Source organism: Salvelinus alpinus, chromosome 34, assembly GCF_045679555.1.
Source record: "Salvelinus alpinus chromosome 34, SLU_Salpinus.1, whole genome shotgun sequence".
NCBI lineage: Eukaryota > Metazoa > Chordata > Actinopteri > Salmoniformes > Salmonidae > Salvelinus > Salvelinus alpinus.
The window spans coordinates 17,038,002-17,063,382 of NC_092119.1; the positions used below are offsets into that span (position 1 = coordinate 17,038,002).

At 48.2% G+C, this 25,381-nt stretch overlaps 1 protein-coding gene across 2 annotated transcripts in view; it reads left to right on the forward strand.

Moving 5' to 3' along the window:
• Nucleotides 1–25,381, forward strand: part of LOC139563537 (intersectin-2-like) — a 99,567-nt gene that overhangs the window by 66,203 nt on the left and 7,983 nt on the right. For both annotated transcript variants that reach the window (XM_071382276.1, XM_071382277.1), the window contains exons 23-33: nt 1,198–1,253; nt 2,394–2,560; nt 2,642–2,687; nt 2,848–2,969; nt 3,314–3,410; nt 3,727–3,921; nt 21,173–21,294; nt 21,486–21,592; nt 23,271–23,454; nt 24,170–24,268; nt 25,192–25,359. In XM_071382276.1, the coding sequence (XP_071238377.1) occupies nt 1,198–1,253; nt 2,394–2,560; nt 2,642–2,687; nt 2,848–2,969; nt 3,314–3,410; nt 3,727–3,921; nt 21,173–21,294; nt 21,486–21,592; nt 23,271–23,454; nt 24,170–24,268; nt 25,192–25,359 (1,363 nt within the window). The remainder of the gene's footprint in view (nt 1–1,197; nt 1,254–2,393; nt 2,561–2,641; nt 2,688–2,847; nt 2,970–3,313; nt 3,411–3,726; nt 3,922–21,172; nt 21,295–21,485; nt 21,593–23,270; nt 23,455–24,169; nt 24,269–25,191; nt 25,360–25,381) is intronic.

Genomic DNA, 25,381 nt, shown 5'->3' on the forward strand with positions numbered 1-25,381 from the left:
TCCTTCCGTGGCGTCCAACTGCTCTTAAATGCAAGAAAAACTAAATGCATGCTCTTCAACCGATCGCTGCCTGCACCTGCCCGCCCGTCCAGCATCACTTCTCTGGACGGTTCTGACTTAGAATATGTGGACAACTACAAATGCCTAGGTGTCTGGCTAGACTGTAAACTCTCCTTCCAGACTCACATTAAGCATATCCAATCCAAAATTAAATCTAGAATCGGCTTCCTATTTCGCAACAAAGCCTCCTTCACTCATGCTGCAAAACACACCCTCGTAAAACTGACCATCCTACCAATCCTCGACTTCGGCGATGTCATTTACAAAATAGCCTCCAACTCTCTACTCAACAAATTGGATGCAGTCTATCACAGTGCCATCCATTTTGTCACCAAAGCCCCATATACTACCCACCACTGCGACCTGTACGCTCTCGTTGGCTGGCCCTCGCTTCATACTCGTCGCCAAACCCACTGGCTCCAGGTCATCTACAAGACCCTGCTAGGTAAAGCCCCACCTTATCTTAGCACGCGCTCCAGAAGGTATATTTCACTGGTCACCCCCAAAGCCAATTCCTACTTTTCTTCCTTCCAGTTCTCTGCTGCCAATGACTGGAACGAAATGCAAAAATCACTGAAGCTGGAGACTTATATCTCCCTCACTAGCTTTAAGCACCAGCTGTCAGAGCAACTTATAGATCACTGCACCTGTGCATAGCCCATCTGTAAATAGCCCATCCAACTACCTCATCCCCATACTGTATTTATTTATTTATTTTGCTCCTTTGCACCCCAGTATCTCTACTTGCACATTCATCTTCTGCACATCTATCACTCCAGTGTGTAATTGCTATATTGTAATTACTTCGCCACCATGGCCTATTTATTGCCTTACCTCCCTTATCTTACCTCATTTGCACATACTGTATATAGAGTTTTTTCTACTGTATTATTGACTGTATGTTTGTTTATTCTATGTGTAACTCTGTGTTGTTGTATGTGTCAAACTGCTTTGCTTTATCTTGGCCAGGTCGCAGTTGTAAATGAGAACTTGTTCTCAACTAGCCTACCTGGTTAAATAAAGGTGAAGTAAATAAATAAAAACATATGGCTGCTTGTTGTTACTGGGCACGGTAGTACTGGTCTTATGATAGAAAAGTATTATTTTGTTTTATTAATGTCGTTTGTCTTGTCTCAGCCTGACATATTCTCCCCCAGATGAAGTGGAGGCCTCAGATGCTGCTCAACAGGAAGGTACTCCCTTCTCTCTCTCTCTCTCTCTCTCTCTCTCTATCTCTCTCTATCTCTCTCTCTCTCACCCTCTTGCCCTCTCTCTCGCCCTCGCCCTCTCTCTCGCCCTCTCGCACTCTCTCGCCCTCTCTCTGTCTCTCGCCCTCTCACTTTCTCTCTCGCCCTCTCTCTCTCGCCCTGACGCTCTCTCGCCCTGACGCTCTCTCGCCCTGACGCTCTCTCGCCCTGACGCTCTCTCGCCCTCTCTTGCCCTCTCTCGCCCTCTCTCGCCCTCTCTTGCCCTCTCTCGCCCTCTCTCGCCCTCTCTCGCTCTCTCGCCCTCTCTCTCTCTCTCTCTCTCTCTCTCTCTCTCTCTCTCTCTTGCCCTCTCTCTCTCTCGCCTCTCTCTCTCTCTCTCCCTCTCTCTCTCTCTCTCTCTCTCTCTCTCTCTCTCTCTCTCTCTTGCCTCTCTCTCTCTCGCCCTCTCTCTCTCTCTCGCCCTCTCTCGCTCTCTCGCCCTCTCTCTCTCTCTCTCTCTCTCTTGCCCTCTCTCACCCTCGCCCTCTCTCGCCCTCTCTTGCCCTCTCTCGCTCTCTCGCCCTCTCTTGCCCTCTCTCGCTCTCTCGCCCTCTCTCGCTCTCTCGCCATCTCTCTCTCTCGCCCTCTCTCTCTCTCTCGCCCTTGTTCTCTCTCGCCCTTGTTCTCTCTCTCTCGCCCGGCCTCTCACTCTCGCCCGGCCTCTCTCTCTCTCGCCGTCGTTCGTGCTCTCTCTCTCGCCCTCGTTCGTGTGCTCTCTCTCGCCCTCGTTCGCTCTCTCGCCCTCGTTCGCTCTCTCTCTCTCGCCCTCTCGCCCTCTCTCTCTCGCCCTCTCTCTCCCTCGCCCTCGTTCGCTCTCTCTCTCTTTCTCTTCCCTAAAAACATGTCCTCCTGCAAAACCACTCTTACCCGATTCAGTTCTTGTGTTGGGAACATTATAAAATACAGTTCTGCCTTCTCAGATGGTAATGGTCATGACTCTGTAGTGAATTGTGTCATCCAATTACATGTCTCTCTGAGAGGTCATGGTTTGTATCATCCAATAAGAATGTCTCTCTGAGAGGTCATGGTTTGTATCATCCAATAAGAATGTCTCTCTGAGAGGTGATGTTTTGTCTCACCAATCAGAGTACATGGCGTTGTACACCTATGAGAGCCCAGAGCCTGGCGACCTGACGTTTAGAGAGGGGGATGTGATCCTGGTGACCCAGAGAGAGGGAGAGTGGTGGAGCGGAGGCATTGGAGACCGCACTGGAGTGTTCCCTTCCAACTACGTCAAACCCAAAGAGACCGACGTAAGATACACACACACACACACACACACGTCCTTGACTTTAACTTGTATCTGACCTTGGTTCTCTATCTTGTTATTTCAGACATCCAGCAGCTCAGGGAAGCCAGGACAGCCTGGGAAAAAGCCAGGTGAGTCAACTGGAGAAATGCTTATCCACACTCTGTTCCTTTCAACACTTCCTCTAAATCTGATGTTACTCCCTACGTGTGTGTTTGCGTGCGTTTGCGTGCGTTTGCGTGTGTGTGTGTGTGTGTGTGTGTGTGTGTGTGTGTGTGTGTACACGCGCAGAGATAGCCCAGGTGAGCACTGCCTACACGGCCACAGGAACAGAGCAGCTCAGCCTGATACCCGGACAGTTCATCCTCATCCTCAGCAAGAATTCCTCCGGCTGGTTGCTCGGAGAACTGCAGGTTGGCTGATTGATTGATTAATGGTTGTTTTAGACTCTAATGAAATGAGGCAATATGATTTTGGCTGTGTTGATTTACAGTTATTGAATTAAGATCTGATCCAATTAGTGGGAAAATATCAGAATTCGGTTTCCTGTGCAGGCAGCCCAATTCTGATATTGTTTTCACTAATTGGTCTTTTGACCAATCAGATCAGATTTTTTCACATCAGATATTTTTCAGAGCTGATCTGATTGGTCAAAAGACCAATTAGTGGAACAAAATATCAAAATTGGGCTGCCTGTCTAAACACAGCATTAGATTGATACATATGGTTGACTGATTGATCTCTCTCGGTCTCTAAGGCGCGAGGAAAGAAGCGTCAGAAGGGTTGGTTTCCTGCCTCACATGTCAAAATGCTGGGATCTAACAGCGGCAAGTCCACACCAGCACCTCTACCAGGTAGCATACACACACACCCACAGGAAACACACACCTTTAGTAGGTAAGAAAAGTGAATGTATAGTTTACAAGGAGGCTGGTGGGAGGAGCTATAGGAGGACAAGCTCATTGTAATATCTGGAATGGAATGAATGGAACGGTAGCAAACACATCACACATGTGGAAACCATGTTTGATTCCGTTCCGTTTATTCCATTCTAGCCAATACAATGAGGCTGTCCTGATATAGCTCCTCCCATCAGCCTCCACTGCCTCACACCTCATTCCCCCCCCCCCCCCTCTCTCTCCCCCTGCTCTTGCTCTCTCTCTCCTCCAGTGTGTCAGGTCATTGCCATGTACGACTACAAAGCAGCCAACGAGGAAGAGATGAGCTTCTCCAAAGGTCAGATGATCAGTGTGTTCGACAAGAACGACCCCGATTGGTGGAAAGGAGAGGTCAATGGGATCACCGGTCTGGTCCCAACCAATTACGTCAAGATGACCACCGCCGACTCCGATCCCAGCCAGCAATGTGAGTACATGACTATTTTGATGTTTTTCTGAAGACGTCATTTCTCAAAGTGGAATGTTCACAAGACAGGGTAGGCAGATAGACATACACAAGGTACATCCCAGTAGGCAGATAGACATACACAAGGTACATCCCAGTAGGCAGATAGACATACACAAGGTACATCCCAGTAGGCAGATAGACATACACAAGGTACATCCCAGTAGGCAGATAGACATACACAAGGTACATCCCAGTAGGCAGATAGACATACACAAGGTACATCCCAGTAGGCAGATAGACATACACAAGGTACATCCCAGTAGGCAGATAGACATACACAAGGTACATCCCAGTAGGCAGATAGACATACACAAGGTACATCCCAGTAGGCAGATAGACATACACAAGGTACATCCCAGTAGGCAGATAGACATACACAAGGTACATCCCAGTAGGCAGATAGACATACACAAGGTACATCCCAGTAGGCAGATAGACATACACAAGGTACATCCCAGTAGGCAGATAGACATACACAAGGTACATCCCAGTAGGCAGATAGACACACACAAGGTACATCCCAGTAGGCAGATAGACATACACAAGGTACATCCCAGTAGGCAGATAGACATACACAAGGTACATCCCAGTAGGCAGATAGACATACACAAGGTACATCCCAGTAGGCAGATAGACACACACAAGGTACATCCCAGTAGGCAGATAGACACACACAAGGTACATCCCAGTAGGCAGATAGACATACACAAGGTACATCCCAGTAGGCAGATAGACACACACAAGGTACATCCCAGTAGGCAGATAGACATACACAAGGTACATCCCAGTAGGCAGATAGACATACACAAGGTACATCCCAGTAGGCAGATAGACATACACAAGGTACATCCCAGTAGGCAGATAGACATACACAAGGTACATCCCAGTAGGCAGATAGACACACACAAGGTACATCCCAGTAGGCAGATAGACACACACAAGGTACATCCCAGTAGGCAGATAGACATACACAAGGTACATCCCAGTAGGCAGATAGACACACACAAGGTACATCCCAGTAGGCAGATAGACATACACAAGGTACATCCCAGTAGGCAGATAGACACACACAAGGTACATCCCAGTAGGCAGATAGACACACACAAGGTACATCCCAGTAGGCAGATAGACATACACAAGGTACATCCCAGTAGGCAGATAGACATACACAAGGTACATCCCAGTAGGCAGATAGACACACACAAGGTACATCCCAGTAGGCAGATAGACATACACAAGGTACATCCCAGTAGGCAGATAGACACACACAAGGTACATCCCAGTAGGCAGATAGACACACACAAGGTACATCCCAGTAGGCAGATAGACATACACAAGGTACATCCCAGTAGGCAGATAGACACACACAAGGTACATCCCAGTAGGCAGATAGACATACACAAGGTACATCCCAGTAGGCAGATAGACATACACAAGGTACATCCCAGTAGGCAGATAGACATACACAAGGTACATCCCAGTAGGCAGATAGACATACACAAGGTACATCCCAGTAGGCAGATAGACACACACAAGGTACATCCCAGTAGGCAGATAGACACACACAAGGTACATCCCAGTAGGCAGATAGACATACACAAGGTACATCCCAGTAGGCAGATAGACACACACAAGGTACATCCCAGTAGGCAGATAGACATACACAAGGTACATCCCAGTAGGCAGATAGACACACACAAGGTACATCCCAGTAGGCAGATAGACACACACAAGGTACATCCCAGTAGGCAGATAGACACACACAAGGTACATCCCAGTAGGCAGATAGACATACACAAGGTACATCCCAGTAGGCAGATAGACATACACAAGGTACATCCCAGTAGGCAGATAGACATACACAAGGTACATCCCAGTAGGCAGATAGACACACACAAGGTACATCCCAGTAGGCAGATAGACACACACAAGGTACATCCCAGTAGGCAGATAGACATACACAAGGTACATCCCAGTAGGCAGATAGACACACACAAGGTACATCCCAGTAGGCAGATAGACATACACAAGGTACATCCCAGTAGGCAGATAGACACACACAAGGTACATCCCAGTAGGCAGATAGACACACACAAGGTACATCCCAGTAGGCAGATAGACACACACAAGGTACATCCCAGTAGGCAGATAGACATACACAAGGTACATCCCAGTAGGCAGATAGACATACACAAGGTACATCCCAGTAGGCAGATAGACACACACAAGGTACATCCCAGTAGGCAGATAGACACACACAAGGTACATCCCAGTAGGCAGATAGACATACACAAGGTACATCCCAGTAGGCAGATAGACATACACAAGGTACATCCCAGTAGGCAGATAGACATACACAAGGTACATCCCAGTAGGCAGATAGACACACACAAGGTACATCCCAGTAGGCAGATAGACATACACAAGGTACATCCCAGTAGGCAGATAGACATACACAAGGTACATCCCAGTAGGCAGATAGACATACACAAGGTACATCCCAGTAGGCAGATAGACATACACAAGGTACATCCCAGTAGGCAGATAGACACACACAAGGTACATCCCAGTAGGCAGATAGACACACACAAGGTACATCCCAGTAGGCAGATAGACACACACAAGGTACATCCCAGTACACATGACAGGTATATGGACGATATTAGTAAGGCCAGTGGGCAAGGCAACATGAGTCTAACCAGTCTAGAGGTTAGGGTAAGGGTTTAGCAGTCTAAAGGTTAGGGTGAGGTTAGGGTGAGGTTAGGGTAAGGGTTTAGCAGTCTAAAGGTTAGGGGTGAGGTTAGGGGTGAGGTTAGGGGTGAGGTTAGGGGTGAGGGTTTAGCAGTCTAAAGGTTAGGGGTGAGGTTAGGGTAAGGGTTTAGCAGTCTAAAGGTTAGGGTGAGGTTAGGGTAAGGGTTTAGCAGTCTAAAGGTTAGGGTGAGGTTAGGGTGAGGTTAGGGTAAGGGTTTAGCAGTCTAAAGGTTAGGGGTGTGGTTAGGGTAAGGGTTTAGCAGTCTAAAGGTTAGGGTGAGGTTAGGGTAAGGGTTTAGCAGTCTAAAGGTTAGGGTGAGGTTAGGGTAAGGGTTTAGCAGTCTAAAGGTTAGGGTGAGGTTAGGGTAAGGGTTTAGCAGTCTAAAGGTTAAGGGTGAGGTTAGGGTAAGGGTTTAGCAGTCTAAAGGTTAGGGTGAGGTTAGGGTAAGGGTTTAGCAGTCTAAAGGTTAGGGTGAGGTTAGGGTGAGGTTAGGGTAAGGGTTTAGCAGTCTAAAGGTTAAGGGTGAGGTTAGGGTAAGGGTTTAGCAGTCTAAAGGTTAAGGGTGAGGTTAGGGTAAGGGTTTAGCAGTCTAAAGGTTAGGGTGAGGTTAGGGTAAGGGTTTAGCAGTCTAAAGGTTAGGGGTGAGGTTAGGGTAAGGGTTTAGCAGTCTAAAGGTTAGGGTGAGGTTAGGGTGAGGTTAGGGTAAGGGTTTAGCAGTCTAAAGGTTAGGGTGAGGTTAGGGTGAGGTTAGGGTAAGGGTTTAGCAGTCTAAAGGTTAGGGGTGTGGTTAGGGTAAGGGTTTAGCAGTCTAAAGGTTAGGGTGAGGTTAGGGTAAGGGTTTAGCAGTCTAAAGGTTAGGGGTGTGGTTAGGGTAAGGGTTTAGCAGTCTAAAGGTTAGGGTGAGGTTAGGGTAAGGGTTTAGCAGTCTAAAGGTTAAGGGTGAGGTTAGGGTAAGGGTTTAACAGTCTAAAGGGTGAGGTTAGGGTAAGGGTTTAGCAGTCTAAAGGTTAGGGTGAGGTTAGGGTAAGGGTTTAGCAGTCTAAAGGTTAGGGTGAGGTTAGGGTAAGGGTTTAGCAGTCTAAAGGTTAAGGGTGAGGTTAGGGTAAGGGTTTAGCAGTCTAAAGGGTGAGGTTAGGGTAAGGGTTTAGCAGTCTAAAGGTTAGGGGTGAGGTTAGGGTAAGGGTTTAGCAGTCTAAAGGATAGGGGTGAGGTTAGGGTAAGGGTTTAGCAGTCTAAAGGATAGGGGTGAGGTTAGGGTAAGGGTTTAGCAGTCTAAAGGATAGGGGTGAGGTTAGGGTAAGGGTTTAGCAGTCTAAAGGTTAGGGGTGAGGTTAGGGTAAGGGTTTAGCAGTCTAAAGGATAGGGGTGAGGTTAGGGTAAGGGTTTAGCAGTCTAAAGGTTAGGGGTGAGGTTAGGGGTGAGGTTAGGGTAAGGGTTTAGCAGTCTAAAGGTTAGGGTGAGGTTAGGGTAAGGGTTTAGCAGTCTAAAGGTTAAGGGTGAGGTTAGGGTAAGGGTTTAGCAGTCTAAAGGATAGGGGTGAGGTTAGGGTAAGGGTTTAGCAGTCTAAAGGATAGGGGTGAGGTTAGGGTAAGGGTTTAGCAGTCTAAAGGTTAGGGGTGAGGTTAGGGTAAGGGTTTAGCAGTCTAAAGGATAGGGGTGAGGTTAGGGTAAGGGTTTAGCAGTCTAAAGGTTAGGGGTGAGGTTAGGGGTGAGGTTAGGGTAAGGGTTTAGCAGTCTAAAGGTTAGGGTGAGGTTAGGGTAAGGGTTTAGCAGTCTAAAGGTTAAGGGTGAGGTTAGGGTAAGGGTTTAGCAGTCTAAAGGTTAGGGTGAGGTTAGGGGTGAGGTTAGGGGTGAGGTTAGGGGTGAGGTTAGGGTAAGGGTTTAGCAGTCTAAAGGTTAGGGTGAGGTTAGGGTAAGGGTTTAGCAGTCTAAAGGTTAAGGGTGAGGTTAGGGGTGAGGTTAGGGTGAGGTTAGGGGTGAGGTTAGGGGTGAGGTTAGGGGTGAGGTTAGGGTAAGGGTTTAGCAGTCTAAAGGTTAAGGGTGAGGTTAGGGGTGAGGTTAGGGGTGAGGTTAGGGTAAGGGTTTAGCAGTCTAAAGGTTAGGGGTGAGGTTAGGGGTGAGGTTAGGGTAAGGGTTTAGCAGTCTAAAGGTTAAGGGTGAGGTTAGGGTAAGGGTTTAGCAGTCTAAAGGTTAAGGGTGAGGTTAGGGTAAGGGTTTAGCAGTCTAAAGGTTAGGGTGAGGTTAGGGTGAGGTTAGGGTAAGGGTTTAGCAGTCTAAAGGTTAGGGGTGAGGTTAGGGTAAGGGTTTAGCAGTCTAAAGGTTAAGGGTGAGGTTAGGGTAAGGGTTTAGCAGTCTAAAGGTTAGGGGTGTGGTTAGGGTAAGGGTTTAGCAGTCTAAAGGTTAGGGTGAGGTTAGGGTAAGGGTTTAGCAGTCTAAAGGATAGGGGTGAGGTTAGGGTAAGGGTTTAGCAGTCTAAAGGATAGGGGTGAGGTTAGGGTAAGGGTTTAGCAGTCTAAAGGATAGGGGTGAGGTTAGGGTAAGGGTTTAGCAGTCTAAAGGATAGGGGTGAGGTTAGGGTAAGGGTTTAGCAGTCTAAAGGTTAGGGGTGAGGTTAGGGTAAGGGTTTAGCAGTCTAAAGGATAGGGGTGAGGTTAGGGTAAGGGTTTAGCAGTCTAAAGGTTAGGGGTGAGGTTAGGGTGAGGTTAGGGTAAGGGTTTAGCAGTCTAAAGGTTAGGGTGAGGTTAGGGTAAGGGTTTAGCAGTCTAAAGGTTAATGGTGAGGTTAGGGTAAGGGTTTAGCAGTCTAAAGGTTAGGGTGAGGTTAGGGGTGAGGTTAGGGGTGAGGTTAGGGGTGAGGTTAGGGTAAGGGTTTAGCAGTCTAAAGGATAGGGTGAGGTTAGGGTAAGGGTTTAGCAGTCTAAAGGTTAGGGGTGAGGTTAGGGTAAGGGTTTAGCAGTCTAAAGGTTAGGGGTGAGGTTAGGGTGAGGTTAGGGTAAGGGTTTAGCAGTCTAAAGGTTAGGGTGAGGTTAGGGTAAGGGTTTAGCAGTCTAAAGGTTAAGGGTGAGGTTAGGGTAAGGGTTTAGCAGTCTAAAGGTTAGGGTGAGGTTAGGGGTGAGGTTAGGGGTGAGGTTAGGGTAAGGGTTTAGCAGTCTAAAGGTTAGGGTGAGGTTAGGGTAAGGGTTTAGCAGTCTAAAGGTTAAGGGTGAGGTTAGGGGTGAGGTTAGGGTGAGGTTAGGGGTGAGGTTAGGGGTGAGGTTAGGGGTGAGGTTAGGGTAAGGGTTTAGCAGTCTAAAGGTTAAGGGTGAGGTTAGGGGTGAGGTTAGGGGTGAGGTTAGGGGTGTGGTTAGGGTAAGGGTTTAGCAGTCTAAAGGTTAGGGGTGAGGTTAGGGGTGAGGTTAGGGTAAGGGTTTAGCAGTCTAAAGGTTAAGGGTGAGGTTAGGGGTGAGGTTAGGGTAAGGGTTTAGCAGTCTAAAGGTTAAGGGTGAGGTTAGGGTAAGGGTTTAGCAGTCTAAAGGTTAGGGGTGAGGTTAGGGGTGAGGTTAGGGTAAGGGTTTAGCAGTCTAAAGGTTAAGGGTGAGGTTAGGGTAAGGGTTTAGCAGTCTAAAGGTTAAGGGTGAGGTTAGGGTAAGGGTTTAGCAGTCTAAAGGTTAGGGGTAAGGTTAGGGTAAGGGTTTAGCAGTCTAAAGGTTAAGGGTGAGGTTAGGGTAAGGGTTTAGCAGTCTAAAGGTTAAGGGTGAGGTTAGGGTAAGGGTTTAGCAGTCTAAAGGGTGAGGTTAGGGTAAGGGTTTAGCAGTCTAAAGGTTAGGGGTGAGGTTAGGGTAAGGGTTTAGCAGTCTAAAGGTTAAGGGTGAGGTTAGGGTAAGGGTTTAGCAGTCTAAAGGGTGAGGTTAGGGTAAGGGTTTAGCAGTCTAAAGGGTGAGGTTAGGGTAAGGGTTTAGCAGTCTAAAGCTTAGGGGTAAGGTTAGGGTAAGGGTTTAGCAGTCTAAAGGTTAGGGTGAGGTTAGGGTAAGGGTTTAGCAGTCTAAAGGTTAGGGTGAGGTTAGGGTAAGGGTTTAGCAGTCTAAAGGTTAGGGTGAGGTTAGGGTAAGGGTTTAGCAGTCTAAAGGTTAGGGTGAGGTTAGGGGTGAGGTTAGGGGTGAGGTTAGGGTAAGGGTTTAGCAGTCTAAAGGTTAGTGGTGAGGTTAGGGGTGAGGTTAGGGGTGAGGTTAGGGTGATGTTAGGGGTGAGGTTAGGGTAAGGGTTTAGCAGTCTAAAGGTTAGGGGTGAGGTTAGGGGTGAGGTTAGGGTGAGGTTAGGGGTGAGGTTAGGGGTGAGGTTAGGGTAAGGGTTTAGCAGTCTAAAGGTTAGGGTGAGGTTAGGGGTGAGGTTAGGGGTGAGGTTAGGGTAAGGGTTTAGCAGTCTAAAGGTTAGGGGTGAGGTTAGGGGTGAGGTTAGGGTAAGGGTTTAGCAGTCTAAAGGTTAGGGTGAGGTTAGGGGTGAGGTTAGGGGTGAGGTTAGGGGTGAGGTTAGGGTAAGGGTTTAGCAGTCTAAAGGTTAGGGTGAGGTTAGGGGTGAGGTTAGGGGTGAGGTTAGGGGTGAGGTTAGGGTAAGGGTTTAGCAGTCTAAAGGTTAGGGGTGAGGTTAGGGTAAGGGTTTAGCAGTCTAAAGGTTAAGGGTGAGGTTAGGGGTGAGGTTAGGGGTGAGGTTAGGGGTGAGGTTAGGGGTGAGGTTAGGGTAAGGGTTTAGCAGTCTAAAGGTTAAGGGTGAGGTTAGGGGTGAGGTTAGGGGTGAGATTAGGGTAAGGGTTTAGCAGTCTAAAGGTTAAGGGTGAGGTTAGGGTGAGGGTTTAGCAGTCTAAAGGTTAGGGTGAGGTTAGGGTAAGGGTTTAGCAGTCTAAAGGTTAGGGTGTGTTCGGTGCTCCTTTTCCTGTAGTCCACCACAATCATCTCCTTAGTCTTGGTTACGTTGAGGGATAGGTTGTTATTCTGGCACCACCCGGCCAGGTCTCTGACCTCCTCCCTATATGCTCGTCGTTGTCGGTGGTCAAGCCTACCACTGTTGTGTCGTCAGCAAACTTAATGATGGTGTTGGAGTCGTGCCTGGTCATGCAGTCGTGGGTGAACAGGGAGTACAGGAGGGGACTGAGCACACACCCCTGTGGAGCTCCAGTGTTGAGGATCAGCGTGGCAGATGTGTTGCTACCTACCCTCACCACCTGGGGGCGGCCCGTCAGGAAGTCCAGGATCCAGTTGCAGAGGGAGGTGTTTAGTCCCAGGTTCCTTAGCTTAGTGATGAGCTTTGAGGGTACTATGGTGTTGAACGCTGAGCTGTAGTCAATGAATAGCATTCTCACATAGGTGTTCCTTTTGTCCAGGTGGGAAAGGGCAGTGTGGAGTGCAATAGAGATTGCATCATCTGTGGATCTGTTTGGGCGGTATGTAAATTGGAGTGGGTCTAGGGTTTCTGGGATAATGGTGTTCATGTGAGCCATGACCAGCCTTTCAAAGCACTTCATGGCTACGGACATGAGTGCCACGGGTCTGTAGTCATTTAGGCAGGTTGCCTTTGTGTTCTTGGGCACAGGGACTATGGTGGTCTGCTTGAAGCGTGTTGGTATTACAGACTCGATCAGGGACATGTTGATAAAAATGTCAGTGAAGACACCTGCCAGTTGGTCAGCACATGCCCGGAGCACACGTCCTGGTGCTCTCATGCATGCCTCAGTGTTGCTTGCCTCGAAGCAAGCATAGAAGTGATTTAGCTCGTCTGGTTGGCTCGTGTCACTGGGCAGCTCGCGGCTGTGCTTCCCTTTGTAGTCTAATAGTTTGCAAGCGCTGCCACATCCGACGAGCGTTGGAGCCGGTGTAGTATGATTCAATCTTAGCCCTGTATTGACGATTTTCCTGTTTGATGGTTCGTCGCAGGGCATAGCGGGATTTCTTGTAAGCTTCCGGGTTAGAGTCCCGCACCTTGAAAGCGGCAGCTCTACCCTTTAGCTCAGTGCAAATGTTGCGTGTAATCCATGGCTTCTGGTTGGGGTATGTACGTACAGTCACTATGGGAACGATGTCCTCAATGTACTTATTGATAAAGCCAGTGACTGATGTGGTGTATTCCTCAATGTCATCGAAAGAATCCCGGAACATGTTCCAGTCTGTGATAGCAAAACAGTCCTGTAGTTTAGCATCTGCTTCATCTGACCATTTTTTTATAGACCGAGTCACTGGTGCTTCCTGCTTTAATTTTTGCTTGTAAGCAGGAACCAGGAGGATAGAGTTGTGGTCGGATTTATCAAATGGAGGGAGAGCTCTGTACTCATCTCTGTGTGTGGAGTACAGGTGATCTAGAATTTTTTCCCTCTGGTTGCACATTTAACATGTTGATAGAGATTTGGTAGAACTGATTTAAGTTTCCCTGCATTAAAGTCTCCGGCCACTAAGAGCGCCACCTCTGGGTGAGTGGTTTCCTGTTTGCTTATTTCCTTATACAGCTGACTGAGTGCGGTCTTAGTGCCGGCATCTGTCTGTGGTGGTAAATAAACAGCCACGAAAAGTATAGCTGAGAACTCTCTAGGCAAGTAGTGTGGCCTGCAATTTATCATAATATACTCTACTTCAGGCGAGCAAAATCTAGAGACTTCCTTAGATTTCCTGAGTTTCTACCTACTCTAGCACTGCTACAGAGTCAGATTAGTTGTCATCCCCTAGAGCAGTATTTCTCAACCCTGGTCCTGGGGACCTCAAGGGGTGCACATCTTAGTTGTTTCCCTAACACTCAAGACATCTGATTTGAAATCAAAGGCCTCATAAGTTGATTATTTGAATCAGCTGTGTAGTGCTAGGACAACAAATTAAACACTGCTCTAATGGTTAGTGTTAGCATTAGGTCATCTGATCCTACGTCTGTGATTAGGGGAAGCTACCTGGAGTGTCTGGTCCTTTCTGATTTTTCAACTCAATCCCCACCAACTGGCTGTCTAACCTGGGACTGACTGATCCAAGAGCTGAGATCTGTCCTGTCTAACCTGGGACTGACTGATCCAAGTGCTTAGATCTGTCCTGTCTAACCTGGGACTGACTGAACCAAGAGCTGAGATCTGTCTGACTGTGGGACTGACTGAACCAAGTGCTGAGATTTGTCCTGTCTGACTGTGGGACTGACTGAACCAAGAGCTGAGATCTGTCCTGTCTAACCTGGGACTGACTGAACCAAGAGCTGAGATCTGTCCTGTCTAACCTGGGATTGGATTGAACCAAGAGCTGAGATCTGTCCTGTCTAACCTGGGACTGACTGAACCAAGAGCTGAGATCTGTCCTGTCTAACCTGGGACTGGATTGAACCTGACGAGGTAGATTGTGAAGATTCATAACTCTTTGAATCCTAACTCTCTAAGGTTTGCTGTGTCGAGTGCAGAACAAACCTGTAGTTATAACTGCACCTTAATCCGCTGGTATTGACTATATTATAATGATTACTGAATGGTAGAATAGCTATTTCCATGTTACAATGTTATGGGATGCATGTTCTCCATAGTTTTTGATGGTAGGCCACTCTAGTAGACCTACATTATGATCAAATAGCCACAGTAGTGTACTTGGCAGCTGTTAAAACTGTAACTTAAAGTGGGTACAGCCTCAGTGTTCACTAAAATTTGCACACAACGCTTAAATTTTTCAAAACTAGCCTTTAATTTCAAATTTCACTGTAGGATCAGACAGAAACAAAGACAGAAGCATATTTTCTCAAATAAATAAAATGGTCTCAGTGTGGTATGCGGAGTTGAGCCTGTGACCAGCCCATTAGAATAGAGATGAGCCTGTGACCAGCCCATTAGAATAGAGATGAGCCTGTGACCAGCCCATTAGAATAGAGATGAGCCTGTGACCAGCCCATTAGAATAGAGATGAGCCTGTGACCAGCCCATTAGAATAGAGATGAGCCTGTGACCAGCCCATTAGAATAGAGTTGAGCCTGTGACCAGCCCATTAGAATAGAGATGAGCCTGTGACCAGCCCATTAGAATAGAGATGAGCCTGTGACCAGCCCATTAGAATAGAGTTGAGCCTGTGACCAGCCCATTAGAATAGAGATGAGCCTGTGACCAGCCCATTAGAATAGAGATGAGCCTGTGACCAGCCCATTAGAATAGAGATGAGCCTGTGACCAGCCCATTAGAATAGAGTTGAGCCTGTGACCAGCCCATTAGAATAGAGATGAGCCTGTGACCAGCCCATTAGAATAGAGTTGAGCCTGTGACCAGCCCATTAGAATAGAGTTGAGCCTGTGACGAGCCCATTAGAATAGAGTTGAGCCTGTGACCAGCCCATTAGAATAGAGATGAGCCTGTGACCAGCCCATTAGAATAGAGTTGAGCCTGTGACGAGCCCATTAGAATAGAGTTGAGCCTGTGACCAGCCCATTAGAATAGAGTTGAGCCTGTGACCAGCCCATTAGAATAGAGATGAGCCTGTGACCAGCCCATTAGAATAGAGTTGAGCCTGTGACGAGCCCATTAGAATAGAGTTGAGCCTGTGACCAGCCCATTAGAATAGAGTTGAGCCTGTGACGAGCCCATTAGAATAGAGTTGAGCCTGTGACGAGCCCATTAGAATAGAGTTGAGCCTGTGACGAGCCCATTAGAATAGAGTTGAGCCTGTGACGAGCCCATTAGAATAGAGTTGAGCCTGTGACCAGCCCATTAGAATAGAGTTGAGCCTGTGACGAGCCCATTAGAATAGAGTTGAGCCTGTGACGAGCCCATTAGAAAAGAGTTGAGCCTGTGACGAGCCCATTAGAATAGAGAGAGCTGTAGTAGGACACAGAGAAAGAGCAGTCTAACCCCTGGACAGTGCTTGGTTGTCCAACAACCTCCACTAGTTTGCATAGATTTGTTAATTTCCTATTCAGTGTTACAGCAGCTGGCTATTTTAATCTGGCTTGATCATGCAGTAAAACAGCATGGCAACGCGGCAGAGAAGACTGGACATCCGTCACAGCCAATAGTAGCAGTCAATGTTTGGTGTTCAATGTAGACCTGCATTCCATGAGACTTGAAAAAAACATGCAGGGCTTGACATTAATCTGTTTATCTACTTGTCCTCCAGACAAGGTGACAGAAAGTGTTGTTTGATGCATGAAACCACTTTACAAAATACAATGCATTATTATTCCCATATCATTACTAGAGAGAATCAGACAAATTATGCTACCCTCTGCCTATTGGCTACTTAACTTATTCAAGCCTGTCTCAAAATACAACACTGCCCCTTTAAGACAAAAAAAAAGCTCTTTATGTGACTCGCCTTTCAAAGATGTCTAGAAATATATATGTTTTGTGCTCTTGTAGGAAGCAGTCACTCCCCTATTGCTGACCAAAAAATATCTATAACTGGGCTAATAACTCACTAACTAGCAAAGGATATGAACAAAATGTCCACACTTGGCTACATGCAGCTCAGCCAGCATACACCATCAGTGCATCTACTCACGACCGCTCATGCTGTAAACACAGTCCAGTTCAAAGTAAATGACACAGATCGATATATGGCAATGGTCAATTTGCATATAGGCCTACTGCAGCTCTGATTGGTTATGCCACACCTGTCTTTGTAGAGTACGGGCTGAGTCGTGCATGTCAATGCAATAGAATCCTACTCCGATGTGTTCTGCCTACAACAAAATCTCTTGCATAGTTTGTTTTGTTTCGGTATGTTGCATTGAAAATGGCTAATATTGCTTTGATTCGATCACAATTGCCACAGTAAACGGAAACATTTGATAGTGAGAGAGCAGCAGACTGATGGTCAGTCTCAGCATAGGGAGAGAGCAGCAGACTGAGGGTCCGTCTCAGCGGAGGGAGAGAGCAGCAGACTGATGGTCAGTCTCAGCGGAGGGAGAGAGCAGCAGACTGAGGGTCCGTCTCTCAACATCCCTCCGCTCTCCCTTTCCTCCACTGACACTGACCAAAAAGGGACACCGTCTTCCAGACGATGGCAAAACTCGAGTCGCACCGCATTATTTCTGACTCATGCACCAATTCATGTTGTTACTCCTATGAACAGAGGAAGTGAAATATTCCTTGATATTATAAAGATCCAAGCAGCTAATAATAACAACACAAGCCTACAGAGACACTTTCCTACTAATTCATTACTGCTGCAGTGCTGGTTGTAGTCATTCATTACTGCTGCAGTGCTGGTTGTAGTCATTCATTACTGCTGCAGTGTTGGTTGTAGTCATTCATTACTGCTGCAGTGCTGGTTGTAGTCATTCATTACTGCTGCAGTGTTGGTTGTAGTCATTCATTACTGCTGCAGTGCTGGTTGTAGTCATTCATTACTGCTGCAGTGTTGGTTGTAGTCATTCATTACTGCTGCAGTGTTGGTTGTAGTCATTCATTACTGCTGCAGTGTTGGTTGTAGTCATTCATTACTGCTGCAGTGTTGGTTGTAGTCATTCATTACTGCTGCAGTGTTGGTTGTAGTCATTCATTACTGCTGCAGTGTTGGTTGTAGTCATTCATTACTGCTGCAGTGTTGGTTGTAGTCATTCATTACTGCTGCAGTGTTGGTTGTAGTCATTCATTACTGCTGCAGTGTTGGTTGTAGTCATTCATTACTGCTGCAGTGTTGGTTGTAGTCATTCATTACTGCTGCAGTGTTGGTTGTAGTCATTCATTACTGCTGCAGTGTTGGTTGTAGTCATTCATTACTGCTGCAGTGCTGGTTGTAGTCATTCATTACTGCTGCAGTGTTGGTTGTAGTCATTCATTACTGCTGCAGTGCTGGTTGTAGTCATTCATTACTGCTGCAGTGTTGGTTGTAGTCATTCATTACTGCTGCAGTGTTGGTTGTAGTCATTCATTACAGCTGCAGTGTTGGTTGTAGTCATTCATTACTGCTGCAGTGCTGGTTGTAGTCATTCATTACTGCTGCAGTGTTGGTTGTAGTCATTCATTACTGCTGCAGTGCTGGTTGTAGTCATTCATTACTGCTGCAGTGTTGGTTGTAGTCATTCATTACTGCTACAGTGTTGGTTGTAGTCATTCATTACTGCTGCAGTGCTGGTTGTAGTCATTCATTACTGCTGCAGTGTTGGTTGTAGTCATTCATTACTGCTGCAGTGTTGGTTGTAGTCATTCATTACTGCTGCAGTGTTGGTTGTAGTCATTCATTACTGCTGCAGTGCTGGTTGTAGTCATTCATTACTGCTGCAGTGTTGGTTGTAGTCATTCATTACTGCTACAGTGTTGGTTGTAGTCATTCATTACTGCTGCAGTGTTGGTTGTAGTCATTCATTACTGCTGCAGTGCTGGTTGTAGTCATTCATTACTGCTGCAGTGTTGGTTGTAGTCATTCATTACTGCTACAGTGTTGGTTGTAGTCATTCATTACTGCTGCAGTGTTGGTTGTAGTCATTCATTACTGCTGCAGTGCTGGTTGTAGTCATTCATTACTGCTGCAGTGTTGGTTGTAGTCATTCATTACTGCTGCAGTGCTGGTTGTAGTCATTCATTACTGCTGCAGTGTTGGTTGTAGTCATTCATTACTGCTGCAGTGCTGGTTGTAGTCATTCATTACTGCTGCAGTGTTGGTTGTAGTCATTCATTACTGCTGCAGTGCTGGTTGTAGTCATTCATTACTGCTGCAGTGTTGGTTGTAGTCATTCATTACTGCTGCAGTGTTGGTTGTAGTCATTCATTACTGCTGCAGTGCTGGTTGTAGTCATTCATTACTGCTGCAGTGTTGGTTGTAGTCATTCATTACTGCTGCAGTGCTGGTTGTAGTCATTCATTACTGCTGCAGTGTTGGTTGTACTCATTCATTACTGCTACAGTGTTGGTTGTAGCGCTGAGTGGAAGTAGGAAGAATGTGCATTTGAATAGCCTATTAAAGTGGTGACAGTGCTGAGTAAGAACTTAAACATAAACTCAGCTCTTTGCCGTGTTTGTTGACAGTCTCTCTCTAGTCGTGGTTTTAAAAGTTTTGAAATCTCACAGTATCAACTTTACTGTAGCTTTCTTTTATGCCTGCTACGTTAATGCAGACACGGTCATCTGAGCCATCCGATTGGTCAGCAGTAGGCCTATAGTGCACTTGATTTGCTCTCTGGGCCCGCCGGGAAGGCAGACTTTGTACCTTCAGACACATGAAATGGTTCAAAATGGCAACAGTTGGCCTACCCGGCATGTAGAGCAGCTGAATTAGTTTTTTTACACAAATGTTTGGCGATTGACTAGGAATGCCTTGGAGATCGACCAGTCAATCGCGATCGACTGGTTGGTGACCACAGCTCTAGAAAGTTGAGTTCAATCTCGTAGACTGACCTACCCTTAAATAAATGAAGTTTGATCTCGTAGACTGACCTACCCTTAAATAAATGAAGTTTGATCTCGTAGACTGACCTACCCTTAAATAAATGAAGTTTGATCTCGTAGACTGACCTACCCTTAAATAAATGAAGTTTGATCTCGTAGACTGACCTACCCTTAAATAAATGAAGTTTGATCTCGTAGACTGACCTACCCTTAAATAAATGAAGTTTGATCTCTGATTCCGTTCATCCAGTAGCTCCATTCCTTTGGTAAGTCTTCCCAAACAGATTGTCTTTGTATGGGCTTAGTGTCTATAGACGAGAGAGAGGGCAGGAGGGATAGAGGAGAAAGGGGACAAGGTACAGGACTGGAGAGGGGAGAGGAGAACACAGGTTAGAGGGTGGGAGAGAGGAGAGGGAGGGGAGGGGAGGGAGAGAGAACACAGGTTAGAGGGAGGGAGAGAGAACACAGGTTAGAGGGAGGGAGAGGGAGAGAGAACACAGGTTAGAGGGAGGGAGAGGGAGAGAGAACACAGGTTAGAGGGAGGGAGAGAGAGGGAGAGAGAACACCGGTTAGAGAGGGGAGAGGGAGGGGAGGGAGAGAGACAACACAGGTTAGAGGGAGGAAGAGAGGAGAGGGAGAGAGAACACAGGTGAGAGGGAGGAAGAGAGGAGAGGGAGGGGAGGGGAGGGAGAGAGAACACAGGTTAGAGGGAGGAAGAGAGGAGAGGGAGAGAGAACACAGGTGAGAGGGAGGAAGAGAGGAGAGGGAGGGGAGGGGAGGGAGAGAGAACACAGGTTAGAGGGAGGAAGAGAGGAGAGGGAGAGAGAACACAGGTTAGAGGGAGAGAGGAGAGAACACAGGTTAGAGGGAGGGAGAGAGAGGGAGAGAGAACACCGGTTAGAGAGGGGAGAGGGAGGGGAGGGAGAGAGACAACACAGGTTAGAGGGAGGAAGAGAGGAGAGGGAGAGAGAACACAGGTGAGAGGGAGGGAGAGGGAGAGAGAACACAGGTTAGAGGGAGGGAGAGAGAAGAGGGAGAGAGAACACAGGTGAGAGGGATGGAGAGGGAGAGATAACACAGGTTAGAGGAAGGGAGAGAGGAGAGGGAGAGAGAACACAGGTTAGAGGAAGGGAGAGAGAACACAGGTTAGAGGGAGGGAGAGAGGAGAGGGAGAGAGAACACAGGGGAGAGGGAGGGGAGGGAGAGAGAGAACACAGGTTAGAGGAAGGGAGAGAGAACACAGGTTAGATGGAGGAAGAGAGGAGAGGGAGAGAGAACACAGGTTAGAGGGAGGAAGAGAGGAGAGGGAGAGAGAACACAGGTTAGAGGGAGGAAGAGAGGAGAGGGAGAGAGAACACAGGTGAGAGGGAGGGAGAGAGGAGAGGGAGAGAGAACACAGGTGAGAGGGAGGGAGAGAGGAGAGGGAGAGAGAACACAGGTTGGGGAGGGAGAGAGGAGAGGGAGAGAGAACACAGGTTAGAGGGAGGAAGAGAGGAGAGGGAGAGAGAACACAGGTTAGGGGAGGGAGAGAGGAGAGAGAGAGAGAACACAGGTTAGAGGGAGAGAGGAGAGGGAGAGAACACAGGTTAAAGGGAGGGAGAGAGGAGAGGAAACACAGGTTAGAGGGAGGGAGAGAGGAGAGGGAGGGGAGGGAGAGAGAACACACAGTGAAGACGAGCTGCAGTTTGTAAGAATCTAGGAGGAGCAGGAAGTGACGGGTGGTACTGAGAAAGAGAAAAGGAGCCCCTGTATGGGACTCTACAGATATCAATATGGGCACTCTGCTCTTGTCCTTGGGTGTGTGTCTAGTGCTCACTGTTGAGCACTGTGTGTTGATAGTGTGTGTGTTTGTTCTGAGTGTATAATATATGTGATTCGCTCTCGCTCTCTCTCTCTCTCTCCTTGTCTCTCTGTCTGTTCTCTCTCTCTCTCTCTCTCTCTCTCTCTCTCTCTCTCTCTCTCTCTCTCTCTCTCTCTGTCTGTTCTCTCTCTCTCTCTCTCTGTCTGTTCTCTCTCTCTCTCTCTCTCTCTCTCTCTCTCTCTCTCTCTCTCTCTCTCTCTCTCTCTCTCTCTCTCTCTCTCTCTCTATCTCTCTCTCTGTCTGTTCTCTCTCTCTCTCTCTCTGTCTGTTCTCTCTCTCTCTCTCTCTCTCTGTTCTCTCAGGGTGTGCTGACCTAAACAGTCTGGAGTCTATGAGTCCCCAGGAGAGGAAGAGACAGGGTTACATCCACGAGCTCCTCCAGACAGAGGAGAGATATGTAGAGGACTTACAGATAGTCATGGAGGTAACACACACACACACACACATACACACACACACACACACACACACACCGCGCGCGCGCACGCACACACACACACACACACACACACACACACACACACACACACACACACACACACACACACACACACACACACACACACACACACACACACACACTGATGTACTCTACTGTACACTGCGTGTGTTCAGGTGTTCCATAAGCCCATGTCTGAGTCTGGCCGTCTGACGGAAGCAGAGATGGTCATGATCTTTGTCAACTGGGAGGAGCTCATCGCCTGCAACACCAAACTGCTCCAGTACGTACGGTAGTACAGGGTGTGAGTTTAGGGGGGGGTCATCATGTATACAGTAGTACAGGGTGTGAGTTTAGGGGGGGGGGTCATCATGTATACAGTAGTACAGGGTGTGAGTTCAGGGGGGGTCATCATGTATACAGTAGTACAGGGTGTGAGTTCAGGGGGGGGTCATCATGTATACAGTAGTACAGGGTGTGAGTTCAGGGGGGGGGGTCATCATGTATACAGTAGTACAGGGTGTGAGTTTAGGGGGGGGTCATCATGTATACAGTAGTACAGGGTGTGAGTTTAGGGGGGGGTCATCATGTATACGGTAGTACAGGGTGTGAGTTCAGGGGGGGGGTCATCATGTATGCAGTAGTACAGGGTGTGAGTTCAGGGGGGGGGTCATCATGTATACGGTAGTACAGGGTGTGAGTTCAGGGGGGGGTCATCATGTATACAGTAGTACAGGGTGTGAGTTCAGGGGGGGTCATCATGTATACAGTAGTACAGGGTGTGAGTTCAGGGGGGGGGGGGGTCATCATGTATACAGTAGTACAGGGTGTGAGTTCAGGGGGGGGGTCATCATGTATACAGTAGTACAGGGTGTGAGTTTAGGGGGGGGTCATCATGTATACGGTAGTACAGGGTGTGAGTTCAGGGGGGGGGGGTCATCATGTATACAGTAGTACAGGGTGTGAGTTCAGGGGGGGGGGGGGGTCATCATGTATACAGTAGTACAGGGTGTGAGTTTGGGGGGGGGGGGGGTCATCATGTATACGGTAGTACATGGTGTGAGTTCAGGGGGGGGGGGGGGTCATCATGTATACGGTAGTACAGGGTGTGAGTTCAGGGGGGGGGGGGGGGGGGGGGTCATCATGTATACAGTAGTACAGGGTGTGAGTTCAGGGGGGGGGGGGGGGTCATCATGTATACAGTAGTACAGGGTGTGAGTTCAGGGGGGGGGGGGGGTCATCATGTATACAGTAGTACAGGGTGTGAGTTCAGGGGGGGGGGGGTCATCATGTATACAGTAGTACAGGGTGTGAGTTCAGGGGGGGGGGGGTCATCATGTATACAGTAGTACAGGGTGTGAGTTCAGGGGGGGGGGGGTCATCATGTATACAGTAGTACAGGGTGTGAGTTCAGGGGGGGGGGGTCATCATGTATACAGTAGTACAGGGTGTGAGTTCAGGGGGGGGGGGGGTCATCATGTATACAGTAGTACAGGGTGTGAGTTCAGGGGGGGGTCATCATGTATACAGTAGTACAGGGTGTGAGTTCAGGGGGGGTCATCATGTATACAGTAGTACAGGGTGTGAGTTCAGGGGGGGGGGGGTCATCATGTATACAGTAGTACAGGGTGTGAGTTCAGGGGGGGGGGGGGTCATCATGTATACAGTAGTACAGGGTGTGAGTTCGGGGGGGGGGGGGGGGGGGGTCATGTATACAGTAGTACAGGGTGTGAGTTCAGCGGGGGGGGGGGGGGGGGGGGTCATCATGTATACAGTAGTACGGGGGGGGTCATCATGTATACAGTAGTACAGGGTGTGAGTTTAGGGGGGCGGGGGGGGTTCATCATGTATACAGTAGTACAGGGTGGTAGTTTGGGGGGGGGGGGGGGGGTGTTCATCGTATATACGATATGTGTATTTTTGGCCCAGGCGGTAAGAACATTTGGTGTGTGTGTGCGTAGGGCCCTGCAGGTGCGTAAGAAGACGGGGGGTGACAACATGCCTGTCCAGGTGATCGGGGACGTCTTGGCGTCCGAGCTGGCTCACCTCCAGCCTTACATCCAGTTCTGCTCCTGTCAACTCAACGGAGCTGCTCTGCTACAGAGCAGGACTGACAACCAACAGGACTTTAAGGTCTTCCTCAAGGTGAGTGAAAAGACAGGGGGGTATAGGGGAGAGTAGAGAGAGGGGGAGGACAGGGGAGAGAGGAGGAGTACGGGAGGACAGGGGAAAGAGGGGGAGGACAGGGGAGAGTGGAGAGAGGGGGAGGACAGGGGAGAGTGGAGAGAGGGGGAGGACAGGGGAGAGTAGCGAGAGGGGGAGGACAGGGGAGAGTAGAGAGAGGGGGAGGACAGGGGAGAGTAGCGAGAGGGGGAGGACAGGGGAGAGTAGAGAGAGGGGGAGGACAGGGGAGAGTAGAGAGAGGGGGAGGACAGGGGAGAGTAGAGAGAGGGGGAGGACAGGGGAGAGTAGAGAGGGGGAGGACAGGGAAGAGTAGTGAGAGGGGGAGGACAGGGAAGAGTAGTGAGAGGGGGAGGACAGGGGAGAGTAGAGAGAGGGGAGGACAGGGGAGAGTAGAGAGAGGGGGAGGACAGGGGAGAGTAGAGAAGGGGGAGGACAGGGGAGAGAGGGGGAGAGAACAGAGAGGGGAGGACAAGGGAGAGAAGGAAAAGACAGGGAACACATCTAAATGGAATGAAGAGAGGAAGAATAGGACAGGAGAACATGCAGTGAGAGAAAGAGGAGGGAAGTGATGAATGAACTTCATGTATCTTTCTGATACATACCAACCTGCTGAGGTGTGCTGATTTATACATGAACAGTTGTATGTTCATATTGAACATTGAGTTTCCTCCATCAGAAAATCGCCACAGACTACCGCTGTAAAGGCATGCCCTTATCCAGCTTCCTGCTGAAGCCCATGCAGAGGATCACACGCTACCCTCTGCACATCAAGAACGTAAGAGAGAGTAAACGTGTGACTGTGTGCTCATGATTACATTATAACATGTCATTCTGCAGAAGCTCTTATCCAGAGTTACGTACAGTAGAGAGTGAATCAAACCCACGATGAATCAAACCCACGGTGAATCAAACCTACAGTGAATCAAACCCAGTGTGAATCAAACCCACAGTGAATCAAACCCACAGTGAATCAAACCCACGGTAAATCAAACCCACAGTGAATCAAACCCACGGTGAATCAAACCCACAGTGAATCAAACCCAGTGTGAATCAAACCCAAGGTGAATCAAACCCACAGTGAATCAAACCCAGTGTGAATCAATTCCACAGTGAATCAAACCCAGGGTGAATCAAACCCACGGTAAATCAAACCCACAGTGAATCAAACCCACGGTGAATCAAACCCGCAGTGAATCAAACCCAGTGTGAATCAAACCCAGTGTGAATCAAACCCACGGTGAATCAAACCCACAGTGAATCAAACCCAGTGAATCAAACCCACAGTGAATCAAACCCAGTGAATCAAACCCACAGTGAATCAAACCCAGTGTGCTCTACCCACTGAGCCACATGGGACTATTTATCTATAGTACCTGGGTGTGTATTAGTATTGTGTACAAACATGTAACCTATGTGTATTTCTTGTGTCAGGAGTTTTTCCTAGCCACCGTGCATCTGCATTGCTTGTGTCAGGAGTTTTTCCTAGCCACCGTGCTTCTACATCTGCATTGCTTGTGTCAGGAGTTTTTCCTAGCCACCGTGCATCTGAATTCTTGTGTCAGGAGTTTTTCCCAGCCACCGTAGTTCTACATCTGTATTGGTTGCTCTGTGGGGTTTTAGGCTGTGTTTCTGTAATGCACTTTGTGACTGCTGATTTTTAAAATGGGGCTTTATAAAACACATTTGATTGATTTTCAGATCCTGGAGAGTACCCAGGAGGAGCATGCTGACTGCGGGCCCCTGAGAGAGGCCCTGGAGCGGGCTGAGGAGCTGTGTACTCAGGTCAACGAGGGGGTCAGGGAGAAGGAGAACTGTGACAGGCTCGAGTGGATACAGTCACACGTACAGTGTGAGGGAGTCACAGAGGTAGACACTCACATGTAGTCTC